Genomic DNA, 21,981 nt, shown 5'->3' with positions numbered 1-21,981 from the left:
TTTCCATCTCATGAAGAATTTTCCAGTTTGTTGTGATCCACACAGTCAAAGGCTCTGGCATAGTCAATAAAGCAGATGTTTTTCCGGAACTCTCTTTCTTTTTTGATGATCCAACAGATGTTGGCAATTTGATGTCTCGTTCCTCTGCCTTTTGTAAATCCAGCTTGAACATCTGGAAGTTCAGGGTTCACATACTGTTGAAACCTGGCTTGGAGAATTTTGAGCATTACTTTACTAGCGTGTGAGATAAGTGCAATTGTGTGGTAGTTTGAACATTCTTTGGCATTGGAATGAAAACTGACCTTTTCTAGTCCTGTGGCCACTGCTGAGTTTTCCAAATTTGCTGGCATATTCAGTGCAACACTTTAACGGCATCATCTTTTATGATTTGAAATAGCTCAACTAGAATTCCATCACCCCTACTAGCTGTGTTTGTAGTGATTCTTCCTAAGGCCCACTTGACTTCGCATTCCAGGATGTCTGGCTCTAGGTGAGTGACCACACCATCATGGTTATCTGGGTCATGAAGATCTCTTTTGTATAGTTCTTCTGTGTATTCTGGACTTCCCTGGTGGCTCAGACAGTAAAGCGTCTGCCTACAATGTGAGAGACCTGGCTTCGATCCCTGGGTTGTGAAGATCCTGTGGAGAAGGAAATGGCAACCCACTCCAGTATTCTTGCCTGGAAAATCCCATGGACAGAGGAGCCTAGTAGGCTACAGTCCATGGGGTGGCAAAGAGTCGGATATGACTGAGCTACTTCACTTTCACTTTCTGCGTATTCTTTCCACCTCTTCTTAATATCTTCTGTTTCTGTTAGGCCCATACCATTTCTGTCCTTAATTGTCCCCATCTTTGCATAAAATGTTCCCTTGGTATCTTTTTTTAAAGAGATCTCTAGTTTTTCCCATTCTATTGTTTTCCTCTATTCCTTTGCATTAATCACTGAGGAAGGCTTTCTCATCTCTCCTTGCTATTCTTTGGAACTCTGCATTCAAATGTGTTTCTCCTTTGCATTTTGCATCTTTTCTTTATCAGCTATTTGTAAGGCCTCCTCTGACAACCATTTTGCCTTTTTTGCATTTCTTTTTCTTGGGGATGGTCTTGATCACTGCCTTCTGTACCATGTCATGAACCTCTGTTCATAGTTCTTCAGGCACTCTGTCAGATCTAATCCCTTGAATTTGTCTGTCACTTCCACTGTATAATTGTAAGGGATTTGATTTAGGTCATACTTGAATGGTCTAGTGGTTTTCCCTACTTTCTTCAATTTAAGTCTGAATTTGGCAAAAAGGAGTTTATGATCTGAGCCACAGTCAGCTCCCAGTCTTGTTTTTGCTGACTGTAGAGAGCTTCTCCATCTTTGGCTGCAAAGAATATAATCAAGCTGATTTTGGTATTGACCATCTGGTGATGTCCATGTGTGGAGCCTTCTCTTGTGTTGTTGGAAGAGGGTTCCTAGGTTAGTCAAAATGGGGTGAATTATGAACATTGGCACCTCTACTGCAGGGGCCAATTTTTTCAGCTCAGATTTCGTTCTCCTGTGATAGGCATTGTCCTCTCACCTCCTGACTTCTCTCTGTCTTCTTTCTTGACCCTCTTGCTCCTCCTGCCCCTTAGAAGTAAGCAATGCCCTGCACCCCTCAAATTCTGTCTGATTGACTGTCTTTTATGTACTTCCTCTGCCATCTTTTCCTCCACTTAATGACCCCTTTTATGCTTATGACTCCCCAGTTGCATCTCCACCCTCTTTCCTGGACTTTATGCTCATATTTCAAACCACACCTTACCTTTTCAGCAAATCTTTATGGACTGTCTACTCTGTGTTGAAGGTGATCTCTGCTGCGTGGAGCTTACACCCCAGCCACAGAGATTGTGCCTCAGCCCCAGTCACACCAGCAGGTCCTCAGTCACAAGCATGATGAGGCCCATGAAGAAGAAGCTGTGTCCACCTGGGAGATGCACTGGACTCTTCTCTAGGTCAGGAGAGGCTCGTGAGGAAGTAGGGTTTAAGTGAACTCTGTGGGGGAGTAGGTGGGGAACGGCGGAACAGGAGGAGACTTAGTGGCTTTGGGCAGAGAGGGCATAAGGCCTGGAGGCTGAGTCAGGAAAGAGTGGGTGAGCAGGAGAGCTGAGAAGGTTGTGTAGATAGTGGGCTGCAGAGAAGGCTGTGGGGAGAAGGGTGTGAAATAAGGCTGGAGATGATGAGGGGCCTTGAAGGACCTGTTAAAGATGTGGGCAAGAGTCTGCAGGCTGGAGATGCGGGTGAGCATATCTGTGCTTTTAAAAGATCATGCTTGCTGCTGCGTGGAGAAAAAGGGATGGGATTGAAGTCAGAGTCAGGTGAGAGTGAGAGTTCATGTGGCCAGTGATTATTGCCTGGCCTAGGGTTGTAGCAGCGGAATTAAAGAGAACTGGCCAGATCCTAGAGGTATTTAGGAGAAAAAAGCTCCAGGATTTAGGGAGAGATTTTGTGAGGGAGTGAGAAAGCAGGGGCAGGTCTCAAAGATCCCCAACAATGAAACCGTGTCTCTTACATCAACCTGCACTTGGCAAGCAGGTTCTTTACCACCAGTGTAACCTGGGAAATCTGCTTCATTCCCAGTATGGCTTAAATCTATTATCTCATGACTTTCTTCCCCACTGCTCCTCCAGTCTGCTCCTGTTTCTAGATTCTTTATTGTGGTTAGTAACAATACAATCACCCAATAATACCACTGCTAAGCTGCTAAGTCGCTTCAGTCGTGTCCGATCCTGTGTGACCCAATGGACGGCAGCCCACCAGGCTCCCCGGTCCCTGGGATTCTCCAGGCAAGAACACTGGAGTGGATTGCCATTTCCTTCTCCAATGCATGAAAGTGAAAAGTGAAAGTGAAGTCGCTCATACCACTAATAACTGTAATTTATTAAGCACATGTGATACCAGATATTTTAAAAGAATAATCTTCGCTGACCACCATAACAACTTTATGGGGTATGTGTTATTCATTTTACAGATGGGGAAACTGAGGCTCAGAAAGGTTATGTAACTTCTTCAAGGTTTCTCGTAAATGGCAGTCATGATGAAAATGTCGGTTTGTATGACTCCAAATTCCTTCTCCTTACCCCTCACCATACCACCTTCAAGTTCTCTGCCTTACAACCACCCCTCTCAGACTCTTTCCTTCTCTCTCCCACACCAGGTCAGTCATCACAGGTTTACCTTCTCCAGGGTCTGAGTTCCTTGGCCAGGGGCTTCAGGAGGCTGCTCCCAGGCAGACCCCTCCCTCTCCTGGTCCACTCTGCCTATGTCTGCCATCAGAGGCTCCAGAACCTCACATTGACGCAGGGCCGTGCGTCAAGCCTCCTGTATCACTTGCTACTGCCTGCCATGCCCCTCCACCCCCTATGCATGGCTGGCTGTATCCACCAGAGTGGAAGCTCCAGGAGGGCAGAGATCATTATCTGTCTTGTTCTCTGTCTTATCCTCAGGGCCTAGAATGGAGTCAGGCCAACAGTAGGCTAACACTAATTAGTGGTTGAGTGAAGAGATAAATGTCTATCAGGAGATAATTTATGGGGGACTCAAGTTTCCACAGGTCTCAGGGGTAGAGGCACTGATGGCTTTTTGTTCCAGATCATCTTTTTTGAGGAGGTTCACACAGCAAACAGCCTTGAAAGGTAGAGATAGTGTCTCCCCCAGTGGAGGGCAGTTTTGTTTGTCCTCCAGTATAATAAATATAAGGTCTCCCTTGGGGGCAAAGTTGGCAGGTTCACAGCCGATTGTAAAAGACTGGGGAGTCTTCACATTAGATGCAAGGGTAAAATCTCAGAACCTTCAGAATTCATGACAATGGTCCTACTGCCTTTCAGTAGAACAACTGATACAGCCTGCTCCCATCACTCCCAGACACCTGCCTCTAATGCCAACGTCCCCTTAGTGTCCTCTAGAGCTGAGTTAATTCATCCAGGCTGCCCACACAGCCTTCCAAGTCCCCGAGGGATGGCTCCCACCTCCCTAACTGCACCTGCTCTCAGCCCACCCCTGCTCCATATCAGGCAGTCATCCCAACTGCACACCTTCTTCACTCCCTTGCATCTTTGCCCTTATCATGCTGTCCCCTCCACAAGGCTCATCCTTACCCCTTTCCACTGAAATCCTGTCACTGCTTGTGTTCAGGATCCTGTCTCATCTCCTCCATAAGTCCTCACTTTACTCCTCTTGTAGGGTTCTCCCATCCTTCTGTCTTGAATTACGGGTTCCTAGGTAAACCCTACTCTGCCTCTCCCGGAGGTTCCACGCCCTCATCTCCCAGAGCAGTGACCTTCGCACCTCCTGCAGCCTCCACCATACATAGGAGCTCAGGAGATGAGTGATGTCTTGAGGAGTTGAACCACACACGGAAGGATTTGAGGAGTGGTAAGGTGGAAGGACAGTGGAGTGGGGAATTGAGGAGAAGAGAGTGAACAAAAGCATGGAGGTGGAAGTGGCCAGGGCAGGGGAATAACCAGGTTTAGTTGGTGCTGAGTTCATACCAGACAGCCGAAAGAGATGGGCCTGGGAAGATGAAGGAAGTGAGGCCCAGGCTCAGGAGGGCCGTGGCCATGGGGGTCCCATTTCTTTTTAGGGCAGAATCTGGTACTGCTTCTCCAGGGTCTGAGTTCCTTGGCCGGGGTCTTCAAGAGGCTGCTCCCAGGCAGACCCCTCCCTCTCCTGGCCCACTCCGCCTACGTCTGCCATCAGAGTCCCCAGAACCTCTCACTGACGCGGGGCCGCGCGTGAGTCAAGCCTGCGTCACGGCGCCCCGCCGTCAGGGTGGCCTTTCGCAAAGCGAGGGAACAGTGCGCGCAGCGCTGCGCTCCGCCCCGCTCCGTTCCGCTCCGCAGAGCCGGCGCGGCCCGAGTGCAGGGAGGGTGGCACTGGGCTCTGGCGCCTGCAGCCTTACGCGCTCCCTCCGCAGCTGTACCTGGGTTTCCGGACCGCTCCGCCGAGGCCCGAGCACACTGCGGGCGGGAGACCGGGCGGGACCGGCGGCGAGGGAGGGAGCGAGGAGCGATCAGAGTCGCGTGCGCCCGTGCGCGGCTCCGGGTCTCCTCCCAGCCCCGGCTGGGGCCCGTCGCCGCCACACTCGGACTGCTCGTGGGAGGGGCTGTGAGCCCGCCACCCGTCGGGGACCGAAGCTGCTCGGTCCGAGTGCAGGAGCCGAGACCGCGCTACGACCCACGCTGGACAGGTGAGTCGCCGGCCGCGCCCCGCCTGGCTTTATGGGACCAGCCGCCGCAACTTCAGCTGTTCCGGCCCCACCCCAGCCCGGGAGGCCTAAGGACTGAGGTGCGAGGCGGCGCTGCCCGGGTATCCTCCTGGCTGTGCAAGGGCCCCAGCCACTTGATCCGCCGTTGCCTGGCGACGGAACCTTGGGGCCCGCGCTCCTCCGGCGCTTCGCGGGTGCTCTGCGCCCAGCTCACGGGTTGGACACCCGGCTTCACCTTCCCGGGCTCAGGAGGGCCAAAGAACTCCAGAGGTAATCAGGCAGAGCTGCAGAGGCAAGCGCACGCGGAGGACCGGGAAGGAGGCCCGGCAAGAACCGCTGCCTAGAGCTGCGCGCCTAGGGTGCAGTTCTCACCGGGAGTCTTCTGCTCGGCTGGGGACCCCAGCCCCAGCCACTCGGCTTCAGGCCCATGACCTTGACAGTAACATTGGCAAGAGAAGCAGAGCGCTCGCGCCTGAGATAAATATTTAATTCCCAGTCTTGGGGCTGGTCCTGGCTGAACTCGAAGCTAGGTAGCGGAGAGCCCGTGCTCCCTCCAGGGAAGCGCGTCTGGGAACGGAATGGCGGAAATACGGACGTAGGTGCGCGAGGTGCAAGTCTGGAGGGGGCGCCGTCTCGGGAGCGAGGCCTCTGTCACGTTTATACCTGTGCACACCGTGCTCTCCAGCGATGCGCGATGCTTGTAGTGCTCCAGGGAGGATCGCTCCCTCAGGGGCGCGGCCTCCTGCTCTTTCCTTTTAAGGCTCAAACAGCCCCGTCAGGGCTGCAAGTGTTAAGAAATCCCGAGGCCATTCACCTTACGGAATCCAGTCGCTGTCAAGGAGAGTTTAAAAAAAAATTGTTCCCTTTCCTCTTTCTTTCTTTGAGAAAATTTTTATCGGACCGCTTGGATTAAGAAATTTCTAGCCGGAGCTATCTTTGGGGCAATTCAACTGTGAACACGAGGCAGGTGGGTTTGGGTTGGGGAGATAGGTCAGGGGTGTAGAGAAGGAAGCTTGTTTTGAGTGCACTGCCCCTGTTAATGGGAACTTTCAGGAACTAAAAAATCCTGAAATGCTCCCCCTGCCGCAATTCAACCAAAACTTTAGTTATGCTGTATTGGACTGATGTCTGAAGAACAAGGTCAGAGTGAGTGGAGGTTAACAGAGGGCTTCTTGTGTCTCATGCTGTGCTTGCATTATCTCATGATCGGCTGAGGTGGACCTGGGCAGGAAGAGCTTTGAGGTCATACCTACTTGTCCTTGGCCGTGGCCCATCCATGGGGACCATCAGAGGCTCAGCTCCTCTGCTGGCTTTTTCTCTAGTGGAGCAGCTGTGGCTAAGTAGGTGGTGAATTTCAGCAAATCCTTGCAGCTCAGCCTGGAGGGTGACTCAGTGCAGAAGGCAGATTGTGCCCACCAGCCTGACTGGAGTGAGTGTTTGGCCTGAGTCACATGCAGAGTTGTGTGTCAGCTATTTGTGAGTTGAATGGAAGCTCTTTACTGGGACTTGTGAGTGACAAGGACCCGAGCTTCCAGTGTTTTGACATCACTGACCAAAGGTGAGCAAGTCTCCAGAGTGAGCTAAGCAGAGATCTGGCTACTGGCAAGTGTCCTGGAGCTGTGAGCCCATGGGAAAGGTGAACAGGGCCGGGTTGGGAGAGGGGAGATTGGAGGAGAGGGTTGGGGTGTCGGAAGAGGAGACCCTATGATTTCAGTGAGAACTGGGCCCAGTGCTCTGCCATGTGCCAGTGTGGGGTGACCTTGGGCAAGTCCCTTACCTCCCGAGGCTCAATCTCCTCCACTGTAGAGCAGGGATGCCAGTAGTACATTTCTGCAGGCTTATTTTTAAGCCCAGTGCTAGACACCTAGCAGATGCTCATTAAATGTTAGTTCCGCATCCCTTTCCTCATGGATCTTAATCAGAAGTGAGTCTTTCTCTTCTTGTCCTTGTTTCTTGGTGTGAGAGGGAGTGTGGAGACAAATGAAAGTGGCAGGGCTTTCCATGTGGTTGAGAAGGACCTATAGTGCAGCTTCAAACTGACCTATTTCCAACCCTCAAGTGTCCCCTGGGAGATCTTGAGTGGAGAAGCCTGAGTAAGAGCAGGGCTGTGAGATGTGGAGCCGGGTGGGGGGGTGGGTAGCGGGTGGGCAGATCTGTGCTGGGGCCTCTGGGTGCTGAGCTAAGATATGTGCACCTCAAGAGCAAAGAAAATAAGGGGACCCCCCCCAGGACAGCAAGAAAGAAGCCATGCTGACTCAGGGAACTCTAGTCTGCGACTGGAAATGTATGTATGTGAGTGGGTGTGTGTGTGTGCATGTGCACGTGTGTGCATGCTCATGAGAGTGAGTGGTACATGCACCCTGGAATCACTGCCCTCCCAGTTGGATCTGGGAGCAAATTCCAAGGATGATATAATAAATACAGAGAGGAGAGGAATCCTAAGAAGCAAGTTCTTTCTGTCTGTGCAGCTTCCTTTTCCTCATGCTCCTTCCTATCCAGATTTGCTGCAGCAGGACGATGCATCATTAATCCCTTCAAAGCTGCTAAGATAAGCAACAGAACAGTTTAAAAGGAAGATGGATTTTGTTTTTTTCCTAAACCAGGTCTGAGTTATTGCTCACTCTCAGGCTGGGCTGCAAGAAATCCTTACAACAAAATTTCTGGATGGGGAATTTCACCAGGATGGGGGAAAATTCTGTTATTATAGATTCCTCTTACATCAGCCTTCCTTAGTCTGGTATCCCCTTTGACTTCCAGAGGTCAGAAGCACAGTACCACGGGTAGCTCTGTAGTAGTGCATGCCCTGTGATTGCAGGTGGGATGGTCATCTGTGGGGAAATGCCTATTTGGCCTGCTTTTAGGAGGGCTGGGTGCTGGGTGCTTGGCACACAATGATAATATCTAAGTTTTTATTGAGGCTTCTGCGCTGTGCTAAATGCTTCATTCATATACTATCTCATTTAACCTTCATTACAGTCCCAGAAGGCATATTATTGCTCTCAGCAGTTTACAAATGTGGGACTTGAATTCAGAGAGGTTAAATAATTTGCTCAAGGTCACACGGTAGTGGGTGGCAACCTGAGAATTGCACTCAGGTCTGTTAGATTCCAGACTTCATGTTCTTGATGTCTATGTGATGTGAATCCATAATAAGTTCTTAATAAATTTTTGCTGACGACATAGGTATTTACCCAAACGAGGTTGTCTAAACCTGTGAGTTTGTTTCTTTAAGCTGTTGCTCTGAGAAGAGGGACATGAGCCTCCACTAATGGGAAATTGGTAAAGAATGAGCATTTCTAAGGGGGAATACAGTATGTGGTCCCAGGTTGGTTGGAATCCAGAAGAACATCCCAGGCTCCATCTTGATGCTTTACTGTCCTGTCCATCTTTCTCTTCCTGATCTCTACCACCCCAACCTCATTCCTATAAAGTCTGTCCCAGTGTGGGGTTGTTTCTAGGAGCAGTGAAGGAAGAGTCAGAGCAAATGTGAGGATGCCTGAGGATTTTTGCTTCTGCAGTACCAAGGGCAGCCAGTCACTGGTGGGCTCTGATGTGTCAGGTTTCTCTGCTGGAGAGTGTGTGCCAGGGACCTGCAGCAGTTTCTGGTGAGGTCCCAGACCCCAGAGCTAAACTGCTAACCCTCCAAGGTCATTGGCAGCAGTGGCGGCAAGGGCTGCCCAGGGGGATGCTGCTTGCTTCCTGGTCCCGCCCCATGGAGCCTGTGCTCCTCACCCTTGGGGCTCCACCACGTGCGTCCTTGACTATTCTGGGAAACTTGGTCTCTGATTCCTTCTGCTTCTCCATCTCTTCTCTCTCTGAGAAATCACCTGGAAGAATAGGTCCCTATTCTCCTAGCCTGCCTCGCATCTTTGAGCCCGCTTTGTTCACAGTGGGGAGGTTTCTGAAAGTGAGAGTGGCTTGTTGAAAGATAAGCACCCCCAGGGGACAAAGAGGTCTTCTCGGAAGCCCTTGCTCCATAGACAGCCATTTTGAGGAGATACAGTCTTTGGGTAATTCTCTCTCCCATCCCCCATCCCCCATGAGTAATTTTAAAAATTAAGATATGGTCCATTTCTGCATAAATTCAGTTATTAAAAAATATAGTTAGATATTCACTGTGCACAGAAAATTCACATGTGAAAACGTGAGCTCAGCTGTAAGATGCATTACTGTGCCAAATTATTCTCATGTTTAAAACCAGGTATGTTTTGTTAGAGAACAATTCTGTGTCAGATGAGGCTCGGGCAGCCTGAGTCCCCAACTTGGGAGCTGAGACTGAAAATGCTTTTGCTCTGAGGCCACTTGTGGAGTGAGGATGGGGCAAGCGTGGGGCCAGAGGAAGTAACACCCCAGCTTCCAGGCCTGGAAGTCATTGAATCGACTGCATCTGACCCAGTGAATTGGCACTCTGTCTCCCACAGCCTACTCACAGTTCATTTGAAGATAAGTTTCCTTTTGCTGTATTCCATCATTTCTAATTATGGGTTTAATTGGAACTTCTGTTGGATTCTGTGCACCACTAATTTGCCACCTATTATTTCACTTGCAAATAGAATCTATTGGTCCACACCCCAAATTCCTGCTGGCTGCATTTTCTCTTTAATTATAAGACTTCTGGGCTCCTGTGGTTTTAAATCCAACTCCAGGCCAGCAGTGCTCTTTGATAAAGCTACCATTCAGGGGATGTGAACAGTCATCTGGTGGGATGGCTCCAGCAGGTGCTACCAGGTGAGTGCTCAGGGAGGACATGGATCTCCTCTTGCTGGGGGTCTACAGGGAGGAGAGCATGCTCCTGTAATGGGCAGCGAGCGCTGGCTTTCAGAATGGCCCGATGGGTGCTGTCCACGGTCCTGGCACACCTCTGAGACAACCTGCCTGCTAGTAGTTTGGGGACTCCTTTAGAACCACCGGAAGGAATCTCCTTGACCAGTTCCCCAATTTGCATTATGCTTTTAGCTTTGGGAATGGATCTAGCCAAGTGAGAAAGCTCCTGAACTCCAGGCGGAATTATGGTAGATGGACTTGTTCCATTGTTGACTTGCTGAATGAGATTCACACGTGTCGCTTTGCAATGTGGCACAGTGCATTGGAGAACTTCCTAACCAGGGCCCCAGATGGGTGGCCCAGAGATAATGACACCTTCATCCCCTGGAATAGCCTTGAATGGCCTAGGATGGAGAAGCCTCCTGCATTTACCCAGTGTGCCATGGCAGTATTCTCTTCTCTCTGCGTCATCATGTGTGGAAGATTGGAAAGCACCAAAGTATGGAAGAGTACGGACTACTGAGTGAGGTGGACCACAGCTTGGGTGCTGTCTCTCCGTTTCATGGCTGGGTAATACAGTAAATGGTAGTAATCTAGTATACAGTAGTTATCTTCCCTTAGCTTAGGCTTCTTCATCTGTAAAATGAGCATTCCATCTTACCCCAAGTTGTTTTGGGGATAAATAACATATGGAAGGACAGTAGGTCTTCAAACGTGTGCTTCCTCCACTGTGATCTCAGGTGGCTGGTGACTTGCTCCTGATGGGGGTGCCTTTCGGCCCACCCCTCCACAAAGCCTTGCTGAAGGCTGCTGGGGAAAGAGACACAAACGTTTCTGGTCCTCAGGAAAGAGGCATCATGTTGGGACAGTAATTAAGAGTTTCTGATCACTATTCTTTCAAGTGCTCTTCGGCAGTCTGGTGGGTAATTTAGGTAATTGGACACCCGTGATTCCTTCTCTCTCTCTCTGGAACAAGAGGAAATAGTGGCTGTAAGAAAATCCAGGTCAGAGGATTAAGGCAGAGGTTGTAAGGACCCATCTGTTGCCACTGTGGGCCTCCCATAAATAAGAAAAGCAGGGAATCAGGCTTTTGCTTGTCACTCCTGGAATTTTTTCTTTTCACAACTGACTTAAAAAATAATTTTTTTTTCCTACATCAGGACAGTCTCATGGGTCTTCTGTTCGGGGCCTGTGTACGTTTCAGTACCCTGGGTCCTCTGTTTTCCTCTCTTTAAAACCTCATCCTTATCCAACAGCCTGGCCCAGGTCACCGCCATCTCTAACCTACCTGCTTTTTCTTTTTAAAATTTATTTAGTCGACGTACAATGCTGTGTTAATTTCTGCTGTATAGCAATGTGATTCAATTATACATATGTATACATACTTTTTCATATTCTTTTCCATTATGGTTTGTCACAGGTTACTGAGTATAGTTCCCTGTGCTGTACAGTAGAACCTTGTCATTTATGCATCCTATACATAATAGTTTGCATCTGCTAATCCCAAACTCCTAATCCATGTGCTTTTTAACTTGTACTCTATCCATCCCTTTAAAAACAGTTTTCTGTTCGAGGGAAGACCCAAACTCCTTTCCACGGCTGATGGGTCCTGCCTGCTCAGGCTGCCAGCTATTCTCCTGTCTCAGCATATCCTACTTTACCCTGGCTTAGGATGCTCTAAGCACAGGGCCTGTGTGGCTCCTGCCTTGGGACCTTTGCACTTTCTGCTCCCCCTGCCATGATTGCTTCCCCAGGACATCCTGGCTTATGCTCTCACATTATCAGGTCTTTAGCAGAGTTGCTTTCCAATACCCCCTATACATTATAGCATACCTACCTCACTCTATCCCCTGTATATATTTATTTGATATCACTATGGTTATAGTGTATGCCTATATATACGATATTCCCTGGTAACTTAGCTGGTAAAGAATCTACCCGCAATGCAGGGGACCCCGGTTCGATTCCTGGGTTGGGAAGATCTGCTGGAGAAGGGATAGACTACCCACTCCGGTATTCTTGTGCTTCCCTGGTGGCTTGGCTGGTAAAGAATCCACCTGTAATGCGGGAGACCTGGGTTCAATCCCTGGGTTGGGAAGATCCCCTGGAGAAGGACATGGCAACAACCCACTCCAATATTCTAACCTGGAGAAGTCCATGGACTGTATAGTCCATGGGGTTGCAAAGAGTTGGATACGACTGAGCGACTATCAGTTTTCACTTTCATGTGATATTAATTATTATTATACGTGATTTTTATTTGTCCTCTAAATCCCCCAGAGCAGGGACATTGTTTTCTCTGTTCTCTGCTGTACTAGGACAGGGCTTGATGCTCAGTTACTGTTCAGTAAATATCTGTTTAAGGAAATAAAGGACAGGAAGGAGGGAAAGAGAGAGGAAAATATAGAGAAGTTTTAAAATCCCATATTTCAGTAGTATCTCTAGTTCATCAGAGTCTCTGGGCTCCATTCTCCTTCAGTTCAAGAGAGAAGTGGAAATATGCTGGAGCTCCAAACACCTGCATCCCCCACTAGCCCCACACGTCCTCAGGTAACCATGTGCTTGTTCCATGCTGGTTCCTGGACGTTGCAGGCACATGGGTGAATGGGCCTCTGTTCCTGGTTGAGCCCATCTCCCCCGTGTTCTCATGTGGAGGGGCAGCTGATGGGGTTTATGGTGTGCTCCCTGTGTTATTTCATTTTATCCTCATGACAATCCCATGAGGTCAGAGCCTCATCCCCATCTTTTCAGGTCCAGAAGCTGAAACCAAAAGAGGTGTAAACCCTCCCAAAGACTCACGGCTCGCAAGTGGCTGCAGGACTCAGGCCCAGGTTTCCCTGACTCCAAACCCCATGATCCTCCTGGGACAGTGTGGTGGCTGAGAGATTCTGCAGTCACCTTATGTTGGTGGTTGGGACTCTGGGCCTCCACTTTTTGACTGTGTGCTATATTTCATCAATCCCAAGATGTGTAATTTTGCACAGTGTCACAAGAAGGATAGCCTATGTGATGCTGGTCTTTTAAAAACTATTTATTTATTTATATGGTTGCACTGGGTTTTAGCTGTGGCAGTCAGGGTCATTAGTTGTGGCATATGGGATCTAGTTCCCTGACCAGGGATCCGACCTGGGCCCCCTGCACTGGGAGCATGGAGTCTCAGCCACTGGGATCGCCAGAGGAGTGCCTGTGCTACTGTTGAGATTGTCATTATCACCACAGTCCACTTTGCCCTCAGCACCTAAATTCTAGTGCACGGCTCAGGTGTCTGTGGGGGCAGCCATGGTGCTGCTCTTGCTTTCACACTCACTGGGCGTGCATTCCTCCTCACATGACTTGGTAGAACTGAACCAAAAGCTTTTGTTGGCACTGGCCTCTCCCATATTTTCCAGTGCCAGTTCCTCCCCCCGTGGACCATCTGCCCCTTTTCCTGCTTTCCTTCCTCCTTGACTAAGAAAACAAAATATCAACTGCAGAGAACATGCTCAGTAAATGCAACAGGAAGGTGAGACGAGATGTAGAAGATTCCACTGGCTCCTTTGCCCGTGTGTTAGCCTCTGGAAGACTCCACGCCAAGACCATGCCCATCCAGTGATTACTTCTCTGTGGTGTGGATGAATCCTGCCTGCAAAGTGGAGACAAGGAGGCACAGATCATGGCTCCTATATGAAAGGCAAAAATCATGGCTCCTATATGAAAGGCAAAATGTCTTTGAGCGATGGCCAGACTTCTTAGTTTATGTTAGTTTCAAACAGATGCTTAGGGCATCACATACTCCTGGTATCAGAGTATCATGTCAGAAGATGGGAAAATTTGAAGCTGAGAAATAACATCAGATTCTAGAAAATTTGAGGAGTTCAAAATACATCAATTCATTGATTCACTCACTCACTTCATTCATATTGTATTTATTGAGCACATGTAGTAGTTGATCACCAGAATTTGGCCTTGGGGAAGCAAAGATGCAGTCAGTTGGGATAAGAACTGGGGCCCACAGCACAAAGCTGGAAAATCTGTGAAATGGAGTCAGAAGTGACCGTTCTGTTGACTCGATGTTTCAAGAAGCTTTTTTTTCTCTTTCTCCTTCTATCCATGTGATAACCAGATGCAGTTGGTAGGTAAGAGCTGTTCCCTATTTTCCAGATGAGTCAGGGCTAGAAATCTGTCTTCCAAGGCCTAGGGTCCTCCCCACATGTGCTGTAGGGCTGCGCCAGATTAGAGCCTCCGGCTGGGCAGACGACTTCTGGTAGGTTTACCACGTCTCTGCTCAGAGCTGTTAGCTTTTTGCCGTCACGTCTTTGTTTCAAAGGAGCAGGCTGAAGTTCTGATTTAACATAGGAAGCAGGGAAGCAGGTTGTTCTTGGAGGGTGGGCAGGCAGAGACCTCGGAGCATCTGTGAATACCATGTCCTGTCCTGTGTGCCAGGCCCTGCTGGGTGTGGGGCAATGGGGAGGGGCACAGAGCTGATCCATCTTGGGTGGATCAGGGAGCCTCAGGGAGCCTTGTGGTTCGAAAAGGAATCAGGCCTTAAATAACTAGCTATACTAGAAAGCCAGATGGTAAAAGTAGCAAATAGTCTTACAAGAAGTGTGCTGAGGAAGGGAGAGAAAGGGATGTTCTTTCTCACCAGACAGTCGTGGAAGGCGTCACGTCATTGCTGAGCCTTGAGCTGGACCTTCAAAGACTAGAAGGTCGAGGAAGCAGAGGATGAGGAGTGGTAGGTGGGCCGGGGAGGAGGGGGGAGCCAGGCCCAGGGAGGTGGAAGGGGGCCTGCAGGAGGAGCTGCCACGGCAATGCGATGGCAGTGGGCGTGGGGAGACATGATATCTCCTCCAAAGGCCTGGAGGAGCTGTGAGCTGGGCGCCTGGTGCTGGCCTTCCACGGAGAGAAAGCCTGAGTTAGAGCACGAGGCTGGGAGAGGACAGATCTGAACCCACTGGCAGGACTTTGTGATGTGGGGATGGAGGGTGGAGGAGGGAGAGGCCAGGAATGTGCTGGCGCCTGGCTGTGCCTCCTGGGTGAGAAAACCCAAGATGAGTGGCCACCCCAGGCTGGGGCCTGCCAGGAGCAGTTTGTATCAGCTGACTGCCAGAGGTTCCAATAAGATAGTTAAAAATAATTTAGAGGACAACTTGGGTCTGTTAACAGTTTGATCTGTATTGGGCTCAGTGGAAGCCCAGAGGCTCTGAGGTAATTAGAAAAAGAGTGTGGGCCACCACGGCTTGTCACCTGGAAATCAGGAAGCGGTTAAGTTCCCTTAGAGGAAGGGACCTGACCTCACTTCCTTCTCACCACTGCTTCGTCCTGAGTTGCACTTGGCTGTATGGCCCAGGGAGCTGGGCGTTCTCCACTGCTCTTCTCTTCAGAGGGCCCACGGCTTCCCTGTGCTGTGCTGGTGGTTTAGTAGCCAAGTCATGTCCAACTCTTTGTGACCCCATGGACTGCTGTCCGCCAGGCTTCTCTGTTCATGGGAGTTTTCAGGCAAGAATACTGGAGTGGAATACATTTCCTTCTACAGGGGATCTTCCCGACCCGGGGGTCTAACCCAGGTCTCCTATGTTGCAGGCGGATTCTTTACTGCTGAGCTACCGGGAAGCCCTGTGATAGAGGTTTGCATTTACAGACTTGTAACACTCTCTCCAGAGTACCCACCCACCCAAGGCAGCAACACTGAGCACCCCAGGGCTTCAGTGAAGTCAGTCCTCGGGGTCTGTGGTCCCCTTGGCTCCTCTTTCCCCAAGATAGCAGCTTGTCCGCTCAGTTCACCTGGGAGGCTCAAGTGGAAACTGACTCCTTTGAGTTTGTCCTTTGAGTTACCAGGTACCACCTTACTGACCTCAGGAGGCAGGTGCTCAGAGGGTCCCCCTTCCCCAGCTCCTGTGGGGTGAAGAGGCCCCTGGCTTGGCCTTGGTTGCAGGGTGAGCAGCCATCCCGCGCCCCGGCCCGGGGGTAATCACTGAGTGAGTGCTGTGCTTGAAAGGTTGTTGTGGAGCCACCATCCCTCTGGTCCCGAGATATTTTTACCTGTCTGCCTCCTAGTCACACTATTTTTTTCTCTTTTTAAGAAGATTCACAGTTCACTCGCCCATCCTGCTTCTCTCACATGCGCTATTCTGAGCTGTAAGCTGCATCTGTTGCTAAGTGACAGATCTGGCAACCGAGGGCTTTCTCGGCATTCGAACCTCTCTGCATTGTGTTTTAAGTAGTTGAGGCATCCTTCCGGGGTGTACCATGGCACTGCATCCTCTGATGTGCCTCTTGGGAAAGCACCTTTACAACCCACCTCATTTACTGCGGGGGCGATAATCCGAGAACAGAGGGCTGGTGGTCAAAGCATCACCACAGCGCCCCAGTGAGCTCGCATCCGGAAGAGGGTGGCCTGACAGACAAGCCCAAGGACCTGCAGTATCTGGTGCCTGGGGAAGGTTACACCTTGCTCACATGCACGTGCAGGAGGAGCACTCCCTGGCTATATGCAGAGCTGAAAGGGCCTCAGAGATCATCCAGACCTACCCGTTGCACACACAGGGAAAGCAAGGTCCAGAGAGGTCAGGTTGATGGTGCCACTTTGCACAGTTGTCTGGTGGTTGGTCAAGCAAGACCAGCACCGAATGGGCCTCCCATTGGCTGGATCATCTCTGGCTCCACGGCAGCAAAGGCAGGGCAGAGAGGAATCTACCTGCCTGGACCTTCTCTGATTCTGGTGCTTGTCCCTGGCCGAGCTTCAAGGTCGCTGGATACACGTTGGATTCCAGGGCCCTGGGCTGAAAGCTCACCTTTTCCAGCACAGGGTCTCCAGGCTTCAAGGAACTGGAGGGCAGGTTCTTTGAAGTCACTGCTGCCGCCTCCCCTTCAGACATGGAGAGAGCCCAGGAGCAAGGAGACGTGGATGCTGACAGCTGTGTGATGGTGGCCATGCCCTGTCCCACCCGGGGGCACAGTTGTTCACTGCACTTCTCGGGCCAGGCTGTGAATCCAGTGAGATAAGAAGAGGTGACATCTGTGAGCACTTGCTGGGGGCCGGGCCTGCTCCTGAGACCTGTCCTCCCCTTGACATTACTGGGTGGCCATGCTCTGTTCACTGGCACTGAGGGAATCAGCTCAGTGACGGGAAGAACCAGGCCAGGCTGGTGGCTGGTGAAGAGGGAAGCTGAGATTCGAACCCAGGCAGTTTGGCTTTGGAGCAGAATCACCACCTCATACTGGGCCCATGGACTGTGTAAAACATGTTTTTAAATGATTTTAAACTATTCCAAATATGAGCTATAGTTCTATTCATAATATTGCCAGGCTCTACTGTGAGGCCATGCTTTTTTTTTTTTTTTTTCTTAAATCAGTAATAACATTGCTGATCTTCAGACCTGGGGCCTGGCCCCGTATGGCCCTTACCTGCTTCCCTTTGACCCCGGGGCCAGGTGGGTGGGCCTGGACCTCGCAGGGTGCTGCCCCACCAGCTGCAGGGTGCTGCTACGTCTCGCTAGCGAAAGAGGACATCTCTGCGCTGGTGGTGCCTCACAACGCTCTCCGCCCTCTACCCCACTCCACCCGCAAACTCATTTTGGCTTTTCCTGAGGAGAAACAGGACATTTATGTAATGAAATATAAATAGGGGGACTTACATATTTTTAAATGAATTCATTTTAAATGAATAAAGACAAACAAGACCAGAATTCCAGATTGCGGCCTCCACCCTCGGGGTCCTTCCTAGTGCCAAGCCCTGTGCCAGGCACTCTGCGTACATCTGCTCGTGGAATCCTCACACAGCCCTCCCTGGGAGGCAGGACCTGTCATCAGATAGAAGCTTTTCACCCAGCAAGGGCCCGACACTCGCATAATTCAAGCGAGGTGGCTGCCCACCTCTCTCAGGGCACCAGCCAGTGTCTTTACGGTTGACGGTTGGCGGAGCGGAGCGTGGAGGGGTGGAGGTGAGAGGTGGGGGAGGTGTGGGCTGGAGGGCAGGGGCTTGGAAGTCACACAGGCACTTCATTCACTCACTGAGGCACTTGACATACATTTCCTGAGTGCCTCTGCCCCAGTGTCTCCTCCTCAGGGATGCCTCTCCAGATCCTAACATTGCAGCCCTCCGGCTTGCCAGCGACCTCACTCTCCATCCCATGATATTTGTCATTATAGTAAAAATCACCACTGGTTATTTTGTATGTTTATTTCTTTGAGTGTCTGGACTGTCTGCCAGGAATAGAACTTCCACAAGGGGAAGCTCTGGATTCTTTTGTTTGCTGCCGTATCCCTCACACTTAGAGCCTGCTACAGAGAAAGTCAAAGTGTTAGTTGATCGGTTATGTCCAACTCTTTGCGACTCCATAGGCTGTAGCCCGCCGGGCTCCCCTGTCCATGGAATTTTCCAGGCAAAGATACTGGAGTGGGTAGCCATTCCCTTCTCCAAGGGATCTTTCCAATCCAGGGATCGAACTCAGGTCTCCCGCATTGCAGGTAGATTCTTCACTGTTTAAGCCACCAGAAGAAGGCACTTAGTAAATATTTGTCAACTCAGTGAAATGAGTGAGTGAGTGAATGAATGAATGAAATGGGCTCTCAAATCCAGGCCTTTCTGACTTCAAAGCCCTCAAAGAAGACGCTGTCTTCTTCCTGTGTTCCACCCCCTGCTGGATCTGACCCAGTGGCTTTGGGCAATTATTTCCCTCTCTCTGGACCTCAGTTTCCTCATATGTAAAATGAGAATGTTCCTAGGATCCGTCAAACTTTAGTATTCCGAACATTGGACTCCTGTAATATGAGCACATTCATGGATGCAGAAGGTTCCAGTCCTGATGGCAGCCTGGCCCAGTGTCTCAGCTTGCAAGTGTGCAGCAGCACTTTGCTGATGGCCCAGAGGACCCCAGGCCCCCTCCTGTGGTGCATCACTGATGTCTTGGGAAGAAGGAAGAAGCTCATATTGAGCTGATGCCTGTGGTTTCCGTGATGCTGTTGAGGGTAGCCTTCTCTGGATATATTAGAATGTGCCGGTTTTGTCCTTGAGCCCTCTCAGTTTACAATGGTGCCTTCTTCCCCGGCCCCCTTCTCGTGCTGGTGACCAGAGCTGCCACTCACTGATCTATTTATGGGAAAGTGTGTTGTTGAATTGGCCAGCCTCAAGGTAAATTCTGCTGACTTGCAGGAATCCCTGTTTTCTCCAGTTGTGACAAGATGAACAGCACATCATATCGAATGCATTCCAGGTTGTTCTGATCTAATCCTGCTGCAGGCTGGCTACCTGCAGGGAGGCTCTGAGTTCAGGTGCCCTGGTGACTGCGCTCATAGGAGGGACCTACCTGACCCTCCTCCCCAGCTCTAGCTTCTTATAAAACTCCTAACGTGGCTGAGGAATGGCAGACTAGCTGGACAAGCCGCCATCACGTGTGCCTTGCATTTTGTTCTCCACTTGAGGGCCTGGGGACCACGACCTGATGACTGGGGAGCAGGAGGGGTTCATCTTGGCAGCCTAGGCAAGAACACAGGCCTCCCCCTGGCACAACTCCTACGGGCACCATCTGCTTCTGCAGCTCAGGCACCATAGCAGCTTGGGGGGAGGCTGAGGGCTTGAGGGTCCACAGACATACAGTCCTACCTTGGGGCACCCTCCAGGCCATGATAGAGAGTTCAGCTGACCCACTGTGAAACAGAGTCCCAACCCAGAGCTGCGTTTCTTATAGGGAATTCTGAGGTCTTTCAGGCAGTCTGGCTCTGTCCCAAGACCCTGACTGTGCCTACAGTAGAAGGGGACAGTCACTAAAGAATCACTGTCCCCCTTAGATGAAGAGGACAAGAAAGTGTCACTTGCTTGTGTGATCCAAAACCTGGCCTGGGGAGGGCTGGCTAACCTGCAGACCAGGGAGGACAGTTGTCCCCATCTGCCAGGTCTCCTAGCTTCGTTACATGTATAATAGGATCTGGCTGGCCAGATCTCCTCAAAGGTCAGGTGTTGGGTGGAGCCAGCCAGGAGGTCTGGGTCAAGGCCAGCAGCAGGGCAGGTCTGTACACTTCTGCTACACAGAGCTCTTGCCCGAGTGTTAAGATGGCACGTGCAAGGGGAACAGAGGCAGCTCCTTCGCTTAGTGGAGTAATGACAGAACAGGACGATTTACATCCCTAGAAAGATGCAAGGCAACTGCCGGCCGGGGTGTACGTGGTTTAATTTTAAATCCTCCAACCTTCCCTTAATGAGGAGGTGCTTTGATACAAGCAGAGTTTTGGGATCCTTCAAAGGACTCGTTTCCTTGGTGCTCTATTTGTTTAAGGGAAAGCAGGAAAGAAGGATGGGGAATGGCAGAAGCAGGGGAGAGTTGTGCCTCCCCCGCCTGCGCTGTGCAGACATTATCTGCTGTAAAACTGTCACAGAAGGATGGAGAACTGGCTCTTGGCTGCGGTGGCCTTCAGATAATGTCACTGCTGAGCGATGACCCAGGATTTGTTGGCACTGAGCAAGCATCTCTAGGTCTCTGCTGCCAGAATCTTTAGCTGAGCCTGGTCAGTACTCTTGCCTGGGGAATGCTGGTGTCCAGGGGCCCCATGTAAGAGCGTTAGCCTTTTTTTTTTTCTTTTTTGCAAACATGAATGTCCCTCTGAATCACTTGGAGTTTCTGTAGAAATATATTATTCAGTAGGTCTGGGGTGGGACTGAGAATCTGTGTTACTGACAAGCATGTTGATGCCCCTGGCCCCCAGCTGCATTTGGAATGCAGGTGCCGGTTTCCCTGGGTCCCACCAGGTGGTTTGACTCAATAGAACACAAGAGGGCTAGGACTTGGCTACACCTTGTGCTGCCCTAGGAGGGGAGGGCAGTGGAGCCCTCCAAATGTTCTTGAACGAATTTCTAGGATCTATGATGGTGACGGGTGGCCATGTTGTGATGGGTGACCCTTTATTTGGGTTTGGTGTATGGTGTTACCCCTTCCATCAGGCTTGCCTTTCTGATGATGCTCAGCTGAGAAGGCCCATGGGGAAACTGAGGGTGCAGACCTTGAGGCCCTCAGTGGCCCTCACTGGGGAAGAAGGCAAGCTTGAAGTTCAGGGCCACTGACCAGCTTCTGAGTGTGCGAGAGGGAGTTGATTGGGTAGTGTCCACTCGGGCTCCCCACCTCTCTGGTGTGGTCAGCAAACCCTCTCCTGCTCTTCTGGTTTCAGAGGTCCCTGGATGAGAAGGAGCTGACGGCAGCCAAGTCCCACCTTCTCCACGTGCTGGGAAGCAGGGCTGCGCCACCCAGGGGGCCCAATGCCGAAGAACAGCAAGGTGACCCAGCGCGAGCACAGCAATGAGCACGTCACGGAGTCGGTGGCCGACCTGCTGGCCCTGGAGGAGCCCGTGGACTACAAGCAGAGTGTTTTGAATGTGGCCGGCGAGGCAGGCGGCAAGCAGAAGGCAGCGGAGGAGGAGCTGGATGCGGAGGACCGGCCGGCCTGGAACAGCAAGCTGCAGTACATCCTGGCCCAGATTGGCTTCTCTGTGGGCCTCGGCAACATCTGGAGGTTCCCTTACCTGTGCCAGAAAAACGGAGGAGGTAAGGGGCAGCCCTGCTTGTCCCAGAGTGCCCTGCATGTGGGCTGGGCTGAGGGGAGAAAAGAAACACCCCTTTATGAGGCAGAGCCAAGGCCCTTGTAGCCTGGAACTCAGGACTCCAGAGTGAGACTGAGACTCTTCCCCAGGAATGGCTAACAGCTCTTAAGAGGCTGCAGGAGAGAATGTGGGCTCTGGCCCTAGACAGCCTGGATTCAAGTCCCAGGGGAGCCAGTTGGCTCTGGGACCCTATGCAAGTTGCTTCATCTCTCTGTGCCTCTCTATCCTGCATCTGTAAGATGAGAATAATAGTTCCTGCCTCACAGGATAGTTGGGAGAATTAAATGAGCTTTGTATTTATTAATGGAATGCTTACCACTATATCTGATGGGGCTTCCCATGTGGTGCTAGTGGTAAAGAATCCGCCTGCCAAGGCAGGAGACATAAGGGACGCGAGTTCAATTCCTGGATCAGAAAG

The 21,981-nt window shown here is 50.8% G+C and overlaps 1 protein-coding gene across 3 annotated transcripts in view; it reads left to right on the top strand.

Annotated features, from left to right (window-relative positions):
- SLC6A17 (solute carrier family 6 member 17) overlaps positions 1-21,981 on the top strand; it is a 133,864-nt gene that overhangs the window by 75,418 nt on the left and 36,465 nt on the right. For 2 of the 3 annotated variants that reach the window (XM_044944571.2, XM_044944570.2), the window contains exon 3: positions 21,134-21,507. In XM_044944571.2, coding sequence (XP_044800506.2) covers positions 21,222-21,507 — 286 coding nt within the window. In that variant the 5' untranslated portion in view covers positions 21,134-21,221. Of the gene's footprint in view, positions 1-4,804; positions 5,213-21,133; positions 21,508-21,981 lie in introns of those variants that run through there. The other variant, XM_006064966.4, reaches the window with a different exon arrangement.

This window comes from Bubalus bubalis, chromosome 6 (assembly GCF_019923935.1).
Source record: "Bubalus bubalis isolate 160015118507 breed Murrah chromosome 6, NDDB_SH_1, whole genome shotgun sequence".
NCBI classification, from domain to species: Eukaryota; Metazoa; Chordata; class Mammalia; order Artiodactyla; family Bovidae; genus Bubalus; species Bubalus bubalis.
This window is presented reverse-complemented; position numbering and strand designations above follow the sequence as displayed.